This window comes from Leucopleurus acutus (assembly GCF_964270905.1).
Source record: "Leucopleurus acutus genome assembly, chromosome: 17".
NCBI classification, from domain to species: domain Eukaryota; kingdom Metazoa; phylum Chordata; class Mammalia; order Artiodactyla; family Delphinidae; genus Leucopleurus; species Leucopleurus acutus.
In genome coordinates this window covers 77,739,578-77,761,481 of record NC_139159.1, presented here as the reverse complement: position 1 = coordinate 77,761,481, position 21,904 = coordinate 77,739,578, and the positions used below count along the sequence as shown (strand labels likewise).

Sequence of the window (21,904 nt, the reverse complement as noted above, 5' to 3'; positions counted from 1 at the left end):
GATTGAACCCATGCCCCCTGCAGTGGAAGCGCAGAATCTTAACCACTGGACCACCAGGGAAGTCCGGGACTCTATATATTTAAACAGCATCCCATATGAGTCTGACATATAGCCATGTTTTAATCAAATAATATAAATGAACTTCCCTGATTAATCCAATAATATATTTAGTTTCTCTGAATCTCACTTTTCTTACATACAATAAGGAAAATATTATGTATCTGTCACCATTTTTCCAAGGGTAACATGGAGCAATGCATGTGAAATGTCTCACAGGGTACCTGACTCACAGTGGCTGCTCAATAAACAAATGGTGGCTTTTTTTTTTTTTAATTATAAAAGCTACTGTTAAATGGACTTTTTTGTGAGGAGGCTGGATTTTGTCTAAATAACTTTTTTTCTAACACAGTCATTTCATGGAGAGTGATCACTCAGTGTGGATTTTGTTCTCTGTAGTATAAATCTTTTTAATAATGAGAGAACAACAAAGTAATAATAGAACTACATAAGCGACAGCACATTATGAAATGTGAAAATTTCTTTCAGAATTGGTATATTTAAGAAAGTGATCAATAAAAATAACTCAGTAATTTCAGCTTACTTAGAAGAGGAGGCAGTTGTGTGAATACATGCACGAAGAACAACCATGTGTTAGAATAGGAAGTCATTATTAAAACATTTACAATCAATTTTAACTTGGTAAAATGCATAGGATATCAAAAGAAAGGCAAAAAGGGCAAATAAAAGCATATACTTTATAAAGTCAACAATATGAAACACAGGCGTAGAAAAAAAGACCTGAAAGAACTAATCTAAAATGCAAATAGTAATGGTGAGACCACAGATAACTTTCATTTCTCTTCATGATAATTTCAATACCACTGTACTTTCTAGAAGGTATTGCTTCTAGAATCAAAAGCACAGGTGCTACAATTTCACTCTATAAATAAAAATAATAGTTACAGATTTGGTTTAAGATACTACATATTCTGAAACTGGCCAGAGTGACCGAATTTTCTAAATAGTATCACAAATATATCACTCTATATAGCATTTTCACATAATTTTATTTGAGGTCCTAGTTAGCTTTTATATCATATGTACTAATACCATGGATGATCTAAAAGTACATTATATAACTTGACTAAAAAAGTAGCCATTGTTTATAGTAAGTATTACCTTCGCCTTGTCTCTCATGGAGCCTTTTCCAAGGATGGACATTTTTGTCAAGGTTTCTTCTTGCAAGCGCTTCAGAGAATTGCCACGTGGCCCCAAAAGTTTTCCCACAAAGTTGAACTAGGAGAAACAAAAGGACAAATTTGTAACATTCGTATCTGAGGAAAATAATTTATTTCTTGAATTTTAGGAAACACTGCAGTCAGTATGCTACACATCATTGACTAACGACAAGTATTTAAGTTACTGCTACATGCATCACCCTATAATGTTTCCCACAAACCACATAAAACAGGGCTAAAACAAACAAACAAAGGATGTATTTCTTTCTACCAAATCACTTCAGTGATGGCTGTATTTTACAAATTGTATCAATAAATGAAGTTAATTCCCAGAATTCCTTAGTTGCCATCCTGACAATTTCAGCACACATTCAACATCAACCACGAACAGTGCTGGAATTAGACTGTTGGTGAGGAAAAACGACACCAAGTGTCCTGTAATGTGCACTAAACTGGTCACCGTGGAGTGTCTGGGTTCTTCTACCTGGTCAGCACTTAAGCCTCAGTTAATCAACCACTGAGTGCACTGGCCTAGATGAGTGCTACGCCTTCAGTGGCCGACCAAAGCTTTATGACAAAATCCACCTGTCTATTTAGCCTAGATGCGGAGGGTTCTTTAGTCAGCATGCAGAGCAGCAGTGAATTAATTAAGGGTACTACGGACTCTGAGGATAGACTGCCATGGTTGTAAAACCTGGCTTTTCCATTTTCTTGCTGAGTGACCCTGGGCTCGGGGTCACTAGGCCTTGGTTTCCTCATCTGTAAAGTGGGAATAATGAACGGCAATAGGACCTACCCTTGCAGGGTATTTTGAGGATTAAATGGGTCAACATAAACAAATCATTTAGAACAATGTTTAGCACATTAATAGAGAATAAATACATACAACTGAATGAAATAATTATTGATGGGAATTTCACACAACTTCTAAAAGCCTTACAATAATTATGAATTCTTCTTGCTTCCAAATAGAAAGTCAGCCCTATTTACCACGAGAGAAACTGTTCTCTTTGGCAGGATTCTTGATCACAAACTCACGTAGTTGCTGCTGTGATATCAGCCACCTTCCATGAGCCATGCCACTGCTGTGATGTTGCTGTTTTTAAGACAAAATCGTTCCTCGTGTCTCTAACTGTGGTAATTAAAGTAATTTTCCTGAAATATGTACTTTTAAAAAGTCAAAATGGTATTTTTTCCTTGCCCACTTTCAATTTTATTGGTCTTCAACAAAAACTAAATTGTCTATTTTTAACCTTTACATGTCATCTTTTTTTCTGCTTTTTAAAATTTAATTTTAAGTAAATTACTTTAAAAAATATAGAAGTGAGGTCTACAGAGTTTAAAATATCAACTACTACTACAAGGGGCGGGGGGGGGGGCGGGGAATCAATGTCTCAACCCACCCTCCCTCATTCTTGTTCCCTGTTTTCTCTGCTTTATCTTTCTGGAAATCCTACTATCGGATATTGGGCCTCCTGAGTTGGATCTCTGTTTCTCTGATTCTTCCTCCCTCCTTCACCTCCCTCTGTCTTACTTTCTGGGAGATTTAATTACGTTTCCTACATTTCTACTGATTCTCTCATTTCTGCTATCACATGTTTCACTACTAACAGCAGTTTCTTATATCTGTCCCTTCCTTATGGCACTTTGGAAGTAATACAAATTCTTATCCTCCTGAGGCGTCAAAGGCGGTGGCTGTCCCCTCCCCGACGCCGTGGAGCTCACAGAGCCTGCTTCTTCCCACAGATTCCCCTTACCCTCCACGTTCTGAGAATCTGTTTCTTGCTACACTATGGCCTTTCCTCACATGACTGGTAATCCTCTGCTATTTGTTTCTAAAAATTTTAAATTGAGGCTCAAACAGGCTAACTGGATGTTCTGCTTTCATACATGCAATCTGACAACTGGACATAACAATTCACTGCAACACAGCAGCCCAGTTTTTTCACCCAAAGCTACTCAAATATCAATATCTGTATTTCTTTTTCCTTGTGCTAGGCATTTCCCTGAATAGGAATTCCCCAACTTCCTAGGAGGAGGTATATAAGCCTGGCTGCCAGAATACGAAGAATCCCATTATGAAGCGCACACACCTCTATTTAAAGGAAATAATTCCCACATCTTCAGTGTGGCACCTCACTGCAGCCCTCAGCTGTATCCATCTGGGTCTTAGAACCTAAAGTTTCTCTTATTCAAACTCTTCAGGAAATCTCCCGTCTGTTGCTAGGTTAAGAAGGGCAGACGCCTGCTTTTCTCAGCTGGGGAGAGGATCCAGCGGTCTAACTACTTTCATGCACACTTTCCACCAAGTTCCCTCTTGTCAGTTCCACCCCATAAATTCACATGCAGCTAACTGGTATCTACAATTCCCGAGTCTTCTCGAGGTTTTCCCACACTAATAGGCATGTTTCTGGTTGGCTTTCTCTTGCCCTGCAAGCTCAGGATTCTGCTTTCTCTGGTCTTTACCAGAGAAGATCATTACCATTTATCCATGTATTTTGCAGCCACCAAAAAACTTTTTCTTTTTTTTAAACATCTTTATTGCAGTATAATTGCTTTACAATGGTGTGTTAGTTTCTGCTGTATAACAAAGTGAATCAGCTATACATATACATATATCCCCATATCCCCTCCCTCTTGTGTCTCCCTCCCACCCTCCCTATCCCACCCTCTAGGTGGTCACAAAGCACCGAGCTGATCTCCCTGTGCTATGCGGCTGCTTCCCACTAGCTATCTGTTTTACATTTGGTAGTGTATATATGTCCCTGCCACTCTCTCACTTCGTCCCAGCTTACTCTTCCCCCTCCCTGTGTCCTCAAGTCCATTCTCTACATCTGCGTCTTTATTCCTGTCCTGCCCCTAGGTTCTTCAGAACCTTTTCTGTTTGTTTTTTAGATTCCACATATATGTGTTAGCATACGGTATTTGTTTTTCTCTTTCTGACTTACTTCACTCTGTATGACAGACTCTAGGTCCATCCACCTCACTACAGATAGCTCAATTTCGTTTCCTTTTATGGCTGAGTAATATTCCATTGTATGTATGTGCCACATCTTCTTTATCCATCCATCTGTCAATGGACACTTAGGTTGCTTCCATGTCCTGGCTATTGTAAATACAGTGCAGCACCGAATTTTACTAACATCGTTTGTCCATTGTTGTCTCACACTCCCATTCTTATCTTCATAGATCAGTGCCTTTTTAATTCATTTATATTCATTTTAGCAGGTTTCAAGGATAGCATAAAAATTAATTTGTATTCAAACAACCATATTTATATCACGTCTGTAACAGTTAAATATTTCCCAATTAATAAAAATTAAGAGACCTTAGAAAACATCCAGTCCAAACACCTAATTTCATACTGAGGAAACTGAAGTCCACAGAATGATGTGATTTACTCAAAGTCACTTGATAAAACATAAAACCACGAGATTCCATATAAGAAGGAAGAGCATTTTATCTGCAGTTTTCTTTCTCCATTTAACTTCTATTAGTCTTTTGCTCACAAAAAGTATACAGACGCGCATTCTGACCATCGGAAGCACTTCTGCTCTCTTCTTTGTCACCACACACTGCGCGTTAGTTGCACCACCCTGGTCAAGTTACCCTCGTGAGTTTCAGACGCCTCATTCACAACACAGGGGTCAACTGCTTACCGCGGGTGCCTGATGTATGAATTAATACGAAAATGCACAAAAATCACCTAGCAGAGCAGCCGGCAGGTGTGCACTCTCTGTGCTGACAAATCAGTAAATAATGAATGGATGAATTTAACTATCGTGAACATACATAAATTGGGGTGAACAATGCCCACCTTGTACGTGTACAAGGCTGCCGAGAAGCCACCACCTGGAACAACACGGCCGCACCCAGGCCACCCAGGTGGGTCGAGGGGCCGAGCTCCGTCTGGGAGTCGGAGTGTGACGTAGAACCAGGCATGTGGATGCTGACCGTCTGCAGAGCTGAGCCACACAATGGCGATAGGCTTGGTTGCCTGACGGGGGTCTCCACCCAGGCTGCGTCGCCTCCCCGGCAGGCGTTTGGAGATGGCCAGAGTACCTGGTGACAATGACTGTGGGCCACCACTGCATTAGTGGTCAAAGGCCTAGCAGTCACACATCAGCGTGGATGGGGCCGCCCTTCACAGCGAGGAAGGGGTCTGTATAAAACGTCAGTCGTGCCTGTTCAGAAGCCCTGCTGGCTGAAAGGAGGAGCCACAGACCTGTTGCTTACTCTGCTTCTTCGGCTCGGAGCCCTTGCTGCTGTCTCCCTCAGATCACAAGTTCAATTCCTCCAGGGGTTCTAGAAGATACCCCACACACACACGCACCCCTGAAGCCCACCACGGCCTGTACCTGCGAAAGGGCCTACGGGCTGAGCACGGTTCAGACTTTAAATGAGCAACTGAGCAGCACAGCCCTCTGATCTGCCGAGTTCTACGACCCACTGAGGGTCCGGCCACCTGCTCCCGACCTCTGAGGCGCGTCGAGGGCTCCCTCTCGCCCGCGGTGTGACCCCAGCAGTGTCCTCAGCCCCACGGAGTCTACCATGGCTGAGGTTCACAGGGGTCATTAAGCTGAAGGGGCATCATGAGGACGAAGAGGTAGCGCATCCAGCGCTGAGGGCTGGGACCTGCTGAAAGTCACCTGAGCCCACGCACCCTCTGCACTCCTGGGAACGGCTCACTGCAGAGAACTACTCTTCCCCAGACGCGGGCGACCCCCTTGCTTCTCTAGGCTGGACACAGACCCTCCTTTCTTTGCGCCATAAAAGATTAGCTGTTCTTTTTGTCTCCAGTGATCAGTCAGAGAATGTCCCTTAACCTGACATGATCGAACTCCAGTTAAGCTTCTGTCCTTTCCTCACACAGGCAACCTGGGCTGGCACAGGCCTCTGCGACAGGCCCTCCGCTCCCAGGGACCAGCGTTGGGCGAGACGCTCTCTGCCGCCTGTCCCTTCCTACCCCCCGTCCTGTCCTCCACCCACGTCCCTGCACCTTCCCGGCCTCGTCCACTCTCTCTCTCTGTGGTCTGGCCTCTGAGACACCGACAGACCTCAGGCTCAGAGTTCTCCCTATCACAAGAGCAGCCCCTTTCCCTGATCTTCCAGAAACCCTTCCAAATACAAAGTCTGTCCTTCCTTAAGCCAGGATTTGTTTTCTATTTGATGAGTGTATTGGCAAGACGGACAGTAAGAACCTAATACATTTCAGCCTTCATTTTTACTAATGATTTCATTTGTGCGCAGATTTGAATCTCAGGTAAAAGTGTTATTTCCAAGACCAATGATTTTTCTCCAGATGCCAATTATTATATGACAAATATACTACCGTATTACAAATGTTACAACTGTAAATAGGAAACTTTTCAAATGATTATGAAGATGGTAAACCAACATACAGTGTATTTGAGCTTTACCACATAACGGATAAGATCCAATGATGATGTTCTTCCCCAGTAAAGATCAAGGAAGAACTCGCTTTAATTGATCTAAACTACATTTGTGACATGACACTGTTCCATGGGGACAATTAAAGTTAAGCTGTCATTTCATAAACAACTAAGCCTCAATCAAGGACATGTCACTGTCTCCATTAAAGCGTTTCCCTTAATTGGGTGCTCACCAAAAAGTGGATTAGTCTAACAAAGGGATGCTTTATCGACCTCTTACTCAACACTAAAACTGAACTTGTAATCTCTGCCAACGTAGCAGCAGCAGATACATTATTCTTCCCAGCAAATGGCACTACCGTCCATGCAGCAACCCAAGTCAGAAACCTGACATTCATTCCATGAGGGCAGTGACGAGGCCTTTTGCAGTCACTGATCCAACACCTGTGCGGCGAGGGCATTCAGTCAATGTCCAGTGAATCAGTGAATTGTATCGTAACAATGATAACTCCTAGAGCTCTCTTAAACTTGCCCATTTTCCTGTAGCCTCACCACAACCACTAGTCCCGCCATCACCATCCCTCACCTTGCCCACTGCAGAATTCCATCTCTGCATCCACTTCTATCTCCCTGGATCAGCAGAGAGGTCTTAACCCAAAGGGGACCTTGTTACATCTCTGTTGCAAACAGGACTGTCCGACTCCCCTTCGAGGAGTCCTCATGCCCCGGAACTGCCGTGCAAGGCCCTCTCCAGCACCGCCCTTGCTCACCTCCCCAGCCTCACCACTCTCCTGCTTTTGACTTTAGCCATTCTGGACTCATTGCAGCTTCTCAAAATTACCGTGTTCCAAGAACTACCCATTTCAGCTCAGATGTAGAGCTTGTAAAGAACGTCACTCTCACCCTTAAAACAGGAAGAAAACGGAACAGAATACAGACTAATGCTGAAGTGCCAAGGCAAACACTAACCACACGGCTGGAGAGAGTACAGACACCTGCGGGGAGAGATAAGACTCAAGCACCTGCTTCTCTGGACAGGGGACGAGCATGAGCGCAGAGAAGACCAAAAGCCCAGAATTTAGAGAGCTGACACCTTCTCAAAGGTCTTTCCTGCAGGAACTCACCCCCACCCCCACCCCCACCCCCCAAGTGCTCACAGGCAAGATCAGGGAAGAATCCTGAGACCACTTGCCTTGGCTAGTGGGGGAGAGGAAAACAGCCTCTACTGAAATCTGCTCAGAGCCACATCCCCTATATCTCCCCTCCTAATCTGCAGGAGGAAGGGCAACAAAACCCACTTTGCTTTGTTTCTTAAAATATTGACAAAATCAACAACACAGGTCCTGACATCAGTGTCCAGCCCTCAGGAAGTGTTATTCTCGCTACAACACTGGTGAAGCGCAGACACGTCCTAGGTGCTGGGTGAAGAACCGAAACAAGCAATGGCCGCGTCCGTACTGAGCCCCATCTGCTCACAGAAGAGCCGGATGACAAACAAGAAAAACAGAAGCGCAGACACAGCGTCTGTTAATTACTGCTAAGCGTCTATGGAGGTGGGCAGAAGCCAACTACTGAGAGCGTGGGTAGTCATGGAGGGCTGGGCAACGTCAGACCAGGCTGGCCTGTGATGGTCAGCTCAGCTGCAACCTATGCAAGGATCTGGAAACAGAGACTTTCCTGCACTGTTAGTAGCAAGTGCAAAAGCCCTCAGGCACTACGGACCTTCTCTGAAATAAGAAGATGGCCAGCCTGATGGAGCAGAGCAGCCAGGGTGGGGAAGGAAGGGGCAGGGTCATCCATCCAGGCTAAGAGCTTGGACTTAATCTGGGGTCTAAGGGGGTTTCAGTTTTTCTTTGTAAAGGACAAACGCAACACAGCCAGCCCTTCCCGGGCTCAGCAGAGTCTGGCAGGCCTGGGCGGCTCCTCCAGGCACCTCGACCCTCTTAGCCCCCCCGCACTCCCTCTCCTCCTGCCTTCTTTTCTCCCACTTACCAAACTACGGTTTAAAACATTTCCTTTCAGGTTGTACTCCTTGGACAAGAGGAAATGTGTTTTACTCAACTGTGGAATCTTCACATCTTAACCCCAGTCATCAGTCTTAATACACACAGTAATACTCAGAAAAAGAAAACTTGTACTGGATCAACAAAAGCAAAAGAACAGGTTAATAAATTCTGGGTCCAGGAACCTAGTCTTCTGCCTATCGTTGCTTTATTTTAAAAAGGCCACGGCTGTATCAGCAGTAACATAAAGTCAAAACACTCTTTGGCACAAAAGGAAAGGAATTTCAAAACATAAAGGTCCTCTCAATGGTAGAGTCCCTCCTGTTCACTATGGCAAAAATGCTCAAAAGCGCTACGGTATCTTTCCTGACTACAACATGAACTACTTAACGCTCCTGGTACATTAGTTATTTTTCTTAAATGTACTTCACTATTTCATCGACAGAAGAGTCTGGGATAAATCTCATATGCGCTAAAAGCAGCTTCCTTTGGTCCATTACAGTCCCTTCTCCCCCTCAGCGTCCTCCCACCTGACCCTAAAACCCCGGTCCAGCCGACATACACACAGCCGCACCTGCCTTGGTAATTAGAAAATGAGGGACTAGGTTATGCTTTAATGACATCTTGGGCATCTACTGTTGCATAACAAACTAACCCAAAATGTAACAACCATTTGAACAACCTTTGAACAACCACTTGAACAACCACCGTTTTATTTATTTGCTCACAGTTCAGCAATCTGAGCCCTGGGGGGAGTTCTATGTGGCAACAGCCAGGCCAACTGCAGCTGGAGGACCCACTTCCAAGACGGCTTATTCCCATGTCTCTTAAGTCAGTGGTGGCTGTCAGATAGGGACCTCAGTTCTTATTGGTTTGATTCTCCTCCACCTGGGTATCCCAAGCTTCCACCTCCCATGGTGGCCTCGGGGTGACAGGACCTTGGCATGGTATATGTCTTCCAAGGTCAGAAAAGCAGAAGCTGTCAGGCTTCCTTAAAGCTCCAGCCTGGAAGTTCACATCTTGTCAGTTAAAGGGAGCTGCAGGGTCAGGACAGACTCAAGGGAAGGGCACGCACGGTACAGGTCATGAACGCAGGGAGTGGCCACTGGGGAGCGCACTGCCCCAGACAAAAAACGATGAAGCAGTCATTTATCAAAAAGTTTTAAGAGCCTCAAACATCACGGTCTTTTCTAGGCCTAGCAATCACCTGCCTGCCTTCCCTCCCTTAAGAGGGGATGGAGGTGGCACTCTCTGAGGGCAGGGACCCTGACTCACCCCCCGTGTGCCTCGGCCACAGACGAGAGCCGCACTAGCTCCCAACAGGAAGCAGCATTTCATGCGCCGCGAGTGACTGATGAGTACCAACCAAAATCAACGTCCAAAATGTACCAATCGCTACCCAAGATTTAATTAAAACGAACCCTAAAGTATACCACACAGGCACAGATGGAGGGAGGCGCATTTTGGGTACATGGTCCTAACTGTCCAACATCTTGTAACTGAGCGTCGTATAAAATCTACGTGTTTATTAAAAATGATTAAAAAGGCATCTGACAAAGACTAAAATAAGGAGGTACTGTAATACATAAACAAAGTAATTCATTTCTGTACAGGTAGGTCTGAAGTAGGATGTGAGAAATGAGAGGATATAAAGAAATAAAAAAACCTTTGTCTGCATACAGTATATGCCTCAAGTTTAATGAAGAGCTAATAAATTGTGAGAAAGGAAGGAGGTGAAAGGAAGCAGGTCCACCGGTGCAGTCCATGGCGACTAAGTGTTCCCCACAGACTATCACGTCCAGTGTTCCAGATCTTAAGTTAGGCAGCCAAGAAGGAGCCCTGGCCCCTGCACTACAGTTTATATGCACATAAAATGGATGTGAGTGTGTGTGCATATATATGTATGTATACATTTATTTTAAAATACTACACCTGATCTACCATTGGGTAATAATATTTCGATCCTTACTTAGGTCAAGAGATTCATCATTAACGATACTGGATGTAAAAAAACAGTCCCAATTTGAAAAGACTGTTCTTCTTACGCCCATCTGGACGGGAGCTGCTCTCCCCCTGTCCCGGTGCCGAGCCTGCGCTGGGCACGGGGACGGAGCGGCTCTACCGTTTTCCTGCTCATTTCGACTGCATCTACAGTGGCCCTGAAGTCGCAGTCTCTCTTGCAACAATCTTTGTCCACTGAAAAAGGTAAGTGAACTACAACTAGTAGATGCAATCCAAGAGTCTATACGCAGGCACATACACAGCTATCTGCCCCAATTACTGAAAGCAAGTGAGCGATTAAAACCTGGGAGCTTCTGCCTCGGAGAGTCCCCTCTTCTACTCCAGCATCCTGTCTCACTGTGCACACAACTGTCCTGGACTCACATGTGCCAGGTAACAGGACTAGTGTTAACCTGTGTAATAAATATTAATAAAGCTTAATCTCTTGAACAGGATGGAGCCAGATTTCTGGGGTTCAAATGCCTGTTACTGTGTAATAACATTTAGCAAGTTACTCAACGTCTCTGTTTTTTAGTTTTTCACAAGTGAACAGGAGATAATCATTCCTTCCTCCTAAAACTGTGAAGATTAACACGTGAAAAGTTAATACATGTAAGGCCCTTAGAACAGTGCCTGAGATGCAGAAACCATACGCTACATACATACATTAAAATAGAAGTTCTAGCATGTTCTTCTAGCACCCAAATGTAAGGTTGGACATAACATCCCTCTTTGGAAAACGTCACCCCGTATTCTCTTTCTAGACCTTACTGGAGAGAAAGAATTAAACTGTCAGGAAACACATTTGGTTCATCACCTCCACATTCACCTAATTCCTGCCCAACGGCAAGAATGAAAAGAAAACAAACGAGGTTTGTTTTACCTATCTTCTTCTCTTGAAAGGAAAAGACCAGATCACTACTTTCACTAGCTTTACGAGCCATTTTAGGTTCCAATAATTTAACCACTACCACAATGATTAATTAAATAAATCCACCTCTTAGTTGGTATTCAGAATACTGATCTCATTTGAATTAAGCCAATGTCATAAATGCAAAACTCCAAACAGTAGTAAACCTAACAACAAACTTGGGACCGTGGCATTCACATGAAATGGAGCAGCCTCTTTGGTAACAGAACACTTGTTTCTTAGGATCGTTAGTAATTGAGTCAAGCTTTGGATTACTGACAATAATTTTCACGATTCTGATAATCACCTCTAACAATAACAATCACTTTTACATGAGAACTTGAATTTCTAGGGAATAAAAGTCATTCCAACTTGTGTTTAAATCAATCATTCCTAAATGTTGAGGACTCAAAAATAAAGGTAAGATCTTTTATAATGCAGAATATTTCCTACTATATATTCTACTTGTTTATTTGTATCTGTCATAAATCTTTCAGGGCTCCCTAGGCCATATAAAAATCTAATGCGCAAGTACAGCACTTGAAGGCTTTCCACGCTAGTCATCACCATTCCAATGAATGCTACAAACTACCATTCCCCATAATTAAATCATTCTGGCCCAAGAGTTACTCTGTCTTTCCCCCGATCTCTGCTTGTTAACATCCTGAATTTATACTTAAGGACTACATTTAATTCCACCGGTAATTCTTTCTCCAGAAATAACTCTTCCTCACTCTTTTAAAATCTTGCAGTGTCCATCTATTTCTCTTATGTTAGTTCAGTCTTTACCCTATATTATTTAGTAAAATTTACTGTGGTTCTCCTGTTAGACTATAAATCCCTGGAGAGTAATTAGGATCCATATTTTATTCATCATCCTTCCTGCATAATGATTTCTCAATACATACTTGTGAAACTAAAGTTTATTTTGCCCCAAACCAAATGGCATTAGTCAACATAGTTTTTATTGATTTTCTTTGCTGCAGAAATTATTGCAACATATTAGAGCTATATAAATACTATTATTTAAATTTATTAATTTGCCAACCAGAAATCACTAAGCATTATTGGTAGTGGTTGAGATTATTTGGTATTGCTCCACTGATTGTAATTTTAACACAGTTATCTACTTTAAAATGGTAAACAACCCTACTTATTTAGACATCGGCAACCCTGAAAATCAATCAAGTAAAGTACACAAGTAACTTCTTCAGGAGATGACATGGACAAAATCACACACACAGTGACACACCATCTGAAATCATCTACTTCATGTACTTTTTAATCTCTATATGCTCAAAGCTGGATTATATTCTTTGGGCGGGGGTGGGGGACTGGGTGGACAGCAAAACAAATAAAACAAGCAATGCAGCCCACATATACTTAAGTTTGAAACTGTTAATCCAGAAAATCCCAGACTGCAATAGTCTGGCTTCAAGTGTGGAGAACGGGATGGAGGATTTGAAACTGGATAAGAGGCTATTACAAAAGACCGGGTGATGGATGACAGTGGTCTAAAGTAAGGAGTGGCAGTGGAATGCAGAGATAGAAATAGATGTGAATTACTTTAAAAGTAGAAGTAATAAAGTGTATATGTCATTGTACTTCAAGAATGGAGGGGGAGAGGTAAATGAAGGAGAAATTAGTAGACAAAAATGATATGCTAGTTTTAGGCATGGGCTCTTAGATACAGGGGCTGTCTGTCATTCACTAAAATAGGAGCACAGGGAAAGGTCCAGGTTTGCCAAGAAGAGGTATGAAGTTCACTTATGGACACATCAAAGATAAGAAGTCTGCAGGATATCCAAGTGGAGGTGGTCCAGTAAGTGTTTAGCCTGATGAGATGGAGGGGGGGGAGGGAGGGGGGGAGAGAGAGAGAGAGAGAGAAAGAAAAGGAAAGAGAAAGAAAGAAAGAAAGAAAGAAAGAAAGAAAGAAAGAAAGAAAGAAAGAAAGAAAGAAAGGGAGAGAGAGAGAGAAAGGAAGGGAGGGAGGGAGGGAGGGAGGGAAAGGAAGATGTGACACATCTGGTGTCAGAAAGCTAGTAAATGGCAGAGCTAGTAGGCATAACAAAGAGGGGCTGACTTCTAATCCTGACTGCTTTCCCCTCTGTAAGTGTCTCAGAATCAATGTATATACTGTGCCCTCTGTTTCATGTAATTGTGTGTCAATTACTTGTTTTGATAAAAGTTCACAGTTTGGGCCATTTAATGAATTTCTGCCATTTTACTCCACTGCGGGGGTGGGGGGTGGAGGTGAGGTGGGTGGAATCCTAGAAGAGAGGGGTTAAGCTTTGTTCAAATTTCCTGTGTCCAACAGTACAGCTGTGCAATTTTCAGGTGATCCAACTGGGAGGTCTTCATGGGGCCCAGAGCCAAAATAAGCCGCCCAATAACACTTAACACATCTAAGCCAGTAACATATCGCTAAGCACTAAAGTTGTTTTACCTTTTGGCTCAGCAACACACTTAAGAGACCGATCCTCCATCACCTCTCAAAAATAAGCAGTGATGCAACAAAAGATTTACACAGAACAATATTCATCACGGACTTTAATTTCTAAATGCACTGCATTGTGACCAAAGTACATATAATGGTAGCATTTCTACTCTTTTAAATGTAATGAGGTTTTGGGGGACCTACAGATAACCAAATTTTCATTTGACTCAATAAAATAGTAATAGTAATAACAATAACACCCCCTCCAAAAAAAACGTGAGTAAATTCTGCCACAAGCCCCTTAATATATGCATTGCTGTTTCTGAAGTCCACTTAACAACTTTAAGTTCAAGGGCTGCTTTCTGGGTCAATAATCAAGCATTTTAAAAGAGAAGAAGGGAAAAGTCACAGCATAAGATTTGAAATTCCTTCACAGTGTTTTTTGAAAGCTATCATATTCACAAATACCAACTTAACTTTCTAATTCTCATGACATAGGGGTGTGTATCACAAGACCTCAAGGGTCCAGAGAAGACCTCTGAGAAAAGAACGAAAGTAGCCTCGAAGAGGCTCATCTCTACTTACAGCTGCACTTTCCTCCCGCTCCCACTGTAAGACACGGGTTGTCAAGGTGGGAGAGGGCTGGCCTGGAAGGGGACTTGCGCTCAGTGAAGCAACGGACTGCGGGCCAGGACATTTTCCTAAGGCTCCGTGTTCCAGAGTGGCCTTTCTGCTTCCCCAGCGGGTCCAAGATGTAATGGATTCCAGGAGGGACACTGACCATGACTTGTCATAAACACATGTGCCTTTAAGTGATGATTTTTATTATCAGGCTTCCTCGACACCAACAAGTTTCAAAATCCCCCCTAGACAGCATTGTGGATTTCGGTAATGGCACGTAAGGACTAACAAACAAGTGCATTATCATTTTATTTCTACAGGTAAAGTATCAACTGGACACCAAAAATAAAAAGGATTTTCACATGAATCCTCTTGAAAAAACATTATTTGCCTCCAAAAATTAATTAGGAGTCACAGAAAAGGCCACTTTTAACATACCGATGTGACGGTCAAATATTTACCATTCTAGGAAAATTTTGATAGCCATGATGATTTCTATGGAATAGGCTTCCTTCCGCCCAGTAGTAAATTCGTGGGTTTTTAACTGTCTGCAATTCACTACAGGGGAAAAATGCAAGCCAACTTTAAAAAGAAAGCTTCTCGAGCTTTAATTCAAACTCCAGAGGAAACATGTTTTATAAATACTTCGCTCTTCTCTCTCAAAGACTCTTAACCGAAGTACTTCCGTGAGACAGCAAATATATCAAATTTAAAATATGCACATAATAGGAAAATATTTAATGTAAGAACCCATATTGCCTAATATAAAGTTACTGAAAATAATATGTAAGCATTAGAATGCTGAGAGATTAGACAACAATTACTAAATTATGAAAATTAATAAATCTAATTTAAACCTGTAGAATCTAACTCAGTACACTAAATCTTAAAAACCATAATCATAGTACACAGGTATTTCCTAAGTTAACAATCTCGGGCACTTTTTTTCCCCCAAAATGGGAATCTTTTTTTTTATACTAATTATAAAAGTGACACCAAGTTATTATTAAAACATTAAAGTACAGAAACATGTAAAGTAGAAAAGAGCACATGATCCTTACCCTCCAGAAAATAACTGCTAGTAAGAGTCAAGTTAGTTTTTCTTAAAATAAATGTTCAACTAGGGTTTTATCTGTCCTACATGTTGCTTTTCTTTCTTTTATTTAACAGTATAATAAAGACAATCTTACCATAGCAGTAGAGCATGTATGCATAATGATATATACAGATATAATTCAACTTCCTATGACAACTGACTTTTTAAAATGGTGCATAAGCCTTCTTTTACCCTAGCATGACTTTACATGTGGCATTCCATTTCCTGAAATAGTTTCCAATAATTAAACACCTGGAGAAACCCACCTCATACTCCAAAGCAGCTCAAAGGTCACTTCCTGTTCTAACTTCACAGCCCCCCCTTGGCCAACCCTACCTTATATAAGTAAAGTGATGAGGGATCAGCCTCCATTCACTGCTCCCTTATCACTTTATTTATAAATCCTCAATAAAAACCTTCACATCTTATTGAAATTAACCTGCTTAGCCAAGTACAATGGCTGGTAGTTTCTCAAATGCCCTCTGCCCTGTATCTCCCTGTCATGGCCACCCCTCCTTCTCACCCTGTCTTACTTCTGACCCCTACCCAGCCAGCTCCTTCTGAGCCTTAGGGAAGACTTCTCTGACACTGTCAGCATGATCCTCTGTCTTTCTAGAGCACCTCAACATTGAACGCCTCACACTGTATTATACTAAATTAAGTTATTCATCTGTATTCCCCACAAAACGGAGAGCTTCTTGTGACAAAAGGACATGTCTTAATCAGTTTTGTTTTCCAGGCACAATTCCTGGCTCAGAGAAGACCCTCAATAAATGTTAGTATATGAATGGATAGATGGGATCAATGATGAAGGAAACAGTGAATTAAAAAAAAAAAAAATCAATGTAAAATCTAAACCACAAGGCATTTAAGGTCCTCACAGACAGGGTGCCTTGTTCCAGTGTTGATTTGGCGCTTAGATTAACTCTGTTACATCGAGTCACTGCCCAGAACCAAGGGTTAGGGTTTACCCACGGGGAAACTTTGGAGGACAATTTCTATAGCTTAAAGTCTTTAAAAAAAAAATCATGAAACAGTGTTTATTTGCGTTTCACACTTTGCAAGCTCGCACATATGCTCAAGAGAGCAAATATATTTTGGGTTTGAATACTTAAAGACTCATGTTCGGTGTTTTACCATTGAAAGAGTGCTGAAATGGTTCATTGAGAGAAATTACTCAATTAATGGAAATCATTTTATTAGTTGGAGTTTCACAAACAGTGCTTCTTTCTTGCCCCAGAAGCTGAAAGTGTACAATAGCCTCGATTCCACACCAAGCTGCCTCTGCCCATCGCTATTCCTGAGGGGCAAGTACTGCCAGCTTCCTCCATCTAAGACTATTAACGGACACCAGCATGAAAGCTTTTTCTTAGAACTGACGCAAGTCCTGTATGAGCCTTTCCACAAGGCTGGCTTGAAACTCAAATGCTCAATTTGCTAAGCAGAAATATCCTTTTCAGCATTCTGAAAGCAGATTTCTAAGCAGCCTACTTCAGACATTATGAGGACTTGACATGGACTCTGCTCTCTGTGAGACACAGAAATTATAATTCGTCTTCCCCTACTCTCATCAAAGCTGACACTGAAAAACAACATTTGAGGTTTTATTTCACATACTTAACTCATACACAACAGAGTATTAACTTCAGATTAATTATCTACCAGACTATGAACTCTTCAAAGTTGGGGATGGTGTCTGTGCATCTTTCTACCTACCGCATATTGAGCATATCAAGCCTGGTGAATCAATTTATAAAAGTTTCCATAATCCATGCTGTGTTTAGTAATGAGTGTGTCTATAAAATGCTCATAACAGTTTTCTGTTTACTAAAATGTATTATATATCTTCAGTTTTGTAAGTATGGCTGAGTAAGTTCCTAACAGGCTGACTGTCTCTAGGTAAACAACTAAAAATTCTCAAACGCTGAACAAAATACAAAAAGCAAACATCTAAAGCCTCCGCAGAATGCTCAAAAACAAGGAGGTTCTACAAGGGAGTCAAGACTTGGAAGAAGGGAATGGCTGGGTGAATTCACTGATTGTAGAGCTTTTAGCTGCGTAGCAGAGTTTGAGGCAACCATAGTGCTGAAATGTGTGGGAGGAATACTAGAAATGAGAGTTAGACTCGAGGAGCCCCAAATTTTGTGTATAAAATCTGTCAGTCATGTATGCCAAAAGTAAACGCAAAAGTCAAACTGAGAAGTAAACTGAGTTCTGCACTCCTATCCGACAGAGTCTGCATCTGAATCCAAAAATATCAACACCCCTCAAAGAAACATAACAGAATCCAATTTCCACAGTATAACACAATGTCCAGTATACAATCCAAAATTACTCAACATATAAAAAATAGGAAATATATGACATTATCAAGATAAAAGAGTATCAATTCACATCAAATCTAAGATGACTAAGATTTTAGAATTAGAGACTTTAAAGCACCTATTTTAACTGTGCTCAATTACACAAGATAATATAACACCTGCAATAAATGGAAAATCCCGGCAGAGAAAAAAACATGTTTCCAAATACATATATTTATATATGAATCACATATAAATTCTGAAACAGATAAGTACAATACCTGATACAAAAATTTTATCTGATAGGCTTTACCAAAAAAAATAAAGATAACATAGGAAAGAGTCAATGAGTTTAAGATACAGCAGCAGAAATGATCCAAACTGAAGAAGAGGGGGAAAAAACTAATAACAAAAGTGAACAGAGTCACAGGAATCTTTTCGAGAATATCAACAGGTTGAAAGTACCTGTAATTAGAGTCTCAAAGGGCGGGGAGTGAAAGGATCAGAAAAAGTATTTAAAGAAGCAATACCTGAAATATTATGATGAAATGGACAAATCCTTTGAAAAACACAAAACAATTTTCACAAAAGATGAAATAGAAAATCTGGTTAGTGCCTTGTCAAAGACATTGAAGAACTTATATTTGATTCATATATAAATATATGTATTTGAAAAGAGTTTTTCACCACCAAACTCCAGGCCCCAGACAGCTTCACTAGTGAATTCTATCTAATAATAAAGAAAACAACAGCACCAAACTGACATGCATTCTTTTTTTTTTTTTTGGTGGGGGGGAGGGAAAGAACACTTCTGTGTGTGTGTGTGTGTGTGTGTGTGTGTGTATAAATTATAGGCCACTATCACTCATGAATACAGATGCATTTGAATCCAACAATGTATAAAAAGGATAATACATCATTAAGTAGGGTTTAACCCAAGAATGCAAAACTGGTTTAATTTAGCCAAATCAATCAATAAAATTCACTATATTAACAGTATAAAGGAGAAACATCCTGTGTTCATTTCAATAGATGCAGAAAAGGTATTCAACAAAATTCATCACCCAGTCAGGATCAAATCTCTCAGCAAAACTAAAATAGAAGAAAACTTCCTCTACCAGATACAGGTCACCTACAAAAAAAACCTCACAGCTTTACCATGCTTAATGGTAAAATACTGAATGTTTTCCACATTGCCTGAGAACAAGAGAAAACTGCCTAATGTCACCACTTGTATTCAAGCATTATACTAGAGATCCTAGCCAATACAATAATAAGATAATAAAAAGCATAAAAATTGGGAAGAAGTAAACTGTTTATGCAGATGATATTAATTATGTACATAGCATATTCTAAGGAATCTATAAAACAACTTGCTAGAGCAAGTGAATTTATTAGCAAGGTAGCAGAATACAAGGTTTATACTAGAGGCAAAAGGTTATAGTAGAGGCAAAAAAATTGGAAAACAAGATTTCGAAATACTTTACAAGAGTGTTCAAAAAACATGAAACACTTAGGAATAAGTTCAACAAAAGACAAGACCTCTACCCTAAAAAGTACAAAACACTACTGACAGAAATTAAAAATCTAAATGGAAAGACATACCATGTTCAAGGAAGGGAAGACTTAATATTGTTAAGATGTCAGAACTCCCTAAACTGATCAACAGATTCAATGCAACTGCAATCATAATCCCAGCAGAATGTTTTGTGAAAATAAAACAATAAATTTATATAGAATTGCGAAGGATCTATATGCAAGCAATCCTGAAAAAGGACAAAGTTGAAGGGACTACATTACCTAACTTCACGTCTTACTATAAAAAGCAACAGTAATGAAGATGGTATGGTACTGGCATAATGATCCATAAATAGATCAATGAAGCAAAACAGAAAGTACAGAAATAGACCCTCACTTAACACAGTCATCCAGTTTCCAACAAAGATGCCAACACAATCCGTGGGAGGAAAATATCTTTCAGCAAATGGTACTGAAGAAACTGGATATCCATATGAAGAAAAAATGAATTTTGACTGTCTTTCTCACACCATACACAAAAACTAATTTGAGATTATCACAGACGTAAAATTAAAAGCTATAATGGTAAAGCTTTTAGGGGAAACACAGGAGACTATAACTTATAAAGGACTCTAACATTTCCTTGAGGTTGGCAAAGATTTCTTAGTTGACAGAAGGTAAAATCATAAAAGAAAAACTTGATACATGAGACGTCATCAAAATTTAAAACTTCTGCTTATCAAAAAACTCTGTTAAGAAAATAATAGGCAAGCCACAGACTGAGTCAAATATTCACAAAACGTATATCCAACAAAAGATCTGTAGCCAGGATATATTAAAAAAAAAGCTCCTACAACTCAATGATAAGAAGACATACAGCCCACTCAGGGAGCAGCAAAAGATCTAAAAAGAGACTTCAAAATTGAAGATATATAAATGGTCAATAAGTGCATGAAAAAGTACACAAAATCATTAATCAACAGGGAAATGCAAATTAACACCACAACAAAATACCAATACCCTATCAGCATGGCTACAATTAAAGAGACTGGCAACATCAAATATGGATTTAGATATGTGGAGCAAGCACAACTTTGCATGCACTGTTCCAGAAATGCCACCAATACAACCACTTCGGGAAAAAAAGTACGGCAATTCATTATAAAACTAAATACACAGCAATTTAAACCCTAAATAGTTACTAAAAATAAATGAAAACGTATGGTCACAAAATGTACGAAAAGGTTCCCAGAAATTTAATTATAATAACCCCAAACTGAAAACTGCCCAGGCAAATGGATAAATACATTGTGGTATTTTCAGGTACTGGATTATTGTTCTGCAATCAAAAGAAATTAACTACTAATATATACAACAGTAGGCATAAATCATGTACAAGGACACTCAGAGGAAAGAAAAAAGAAAAGCAGAGTAAAAAGAAGATCAATTTAGGCCAAATCTGAGATGATCAAGATTTTAGAATTAGACTTTAAAGCACCTATTGTAACTGTGCCAAATGTCATAAAATAACACTTGCAGTGAATAAAAATCAAACTTTTTTCTAGAATAATTAGGGAATATTTTAGGCATTTATGTGCCAAACCCTATGGCCGAGCATTTAACATGGATAATCTCATTTCTTATCAATCCAACCTTATCTTACAAACGAAGAAACTACAGCAGGAAGAAGTTGAACAGGCTGTCCAAAGTCCAAAATGTAACTCAGAGGAATAAATTTTAGGGTTCCGCAACTCACGCCAAACAGGAGGGAAAGAATCACCAAATAAGGTTTCACCTGATTGTAAAAGTATGTGTGTTGGGGCGTCGTGCTAAGGGAGAACACCTCAAGAACACACCAAACAGAACGTAAACGGAGCTTGCGCTCCCCTGTGATAAGCTCTGACACACCTGCAGTGCAGGCTCACGGTCTTACCTTAGGGAACTGTTTTACAGGAATCAACACTTTCTGTCCCAGCTTCATGTTCTTATTAATCACCACATCAATGTACTTTTCTTCGTCCTTGCCTTCTCCTTTGTGAAACTTTTCTATTTCTGTGGAAGAAAAACAGACAACTGTGAAGTGTCTGACTTAGAACCCCAGAGGCTGGGGGTTCTCCTTAGCTCTATGGTGGCAAGAAACCCAGTACAGAATATGGACTTCAGATGGCTACAGTTTTTTCAAGTAATGACATATGTCCCATTGTATGGATGATTCTCCACCAGTACAGCAGGAAAACGCACACACCAGGGGGCACTACAATGTGAAATCTCAATCGCCCAAGCTAATGGAAGGGAACAAACACAAACATAAAAATAGATTCTTTGGGGCCTTTTGGAATCCTAGGAAAAGGCCGATCAAATGGCAAAGAAAAGCCAGAGACTAT

At 40.7% G+C, this 21,904-nt stretch overlaps 1 protein-coding gene across 1 annotated transcript in view; it reads right to left on the bottom strand.

Annotated features, from left to right (window-relative positions):
• The window catches only part of KHDRBS3 (KH RNA binding domain containing, signal transduction associated 3), a 155,571-nt gene that overhangs the window by 81,412 nt on the left and 52,255 nt on the right, over window positions 1–21,904 (bottom strand). Inside the window, exons 2-3 of the mRNA XM_082858988.1 lie at window positions 21,454–21,572; window positions 1,180–1,296 (exon numbers count right to left, since the gene is read on the bottom strand). Coding sequence (XP_082715114.1) covers window positions 1,180–1,296; window positions 21,454–21,572 — 236 coding nt within the window. The remainder of the gene's footprint in view (window positions 1–1,179; window positions 1,297–21,453; window positions 21,573–21,904) is intronic.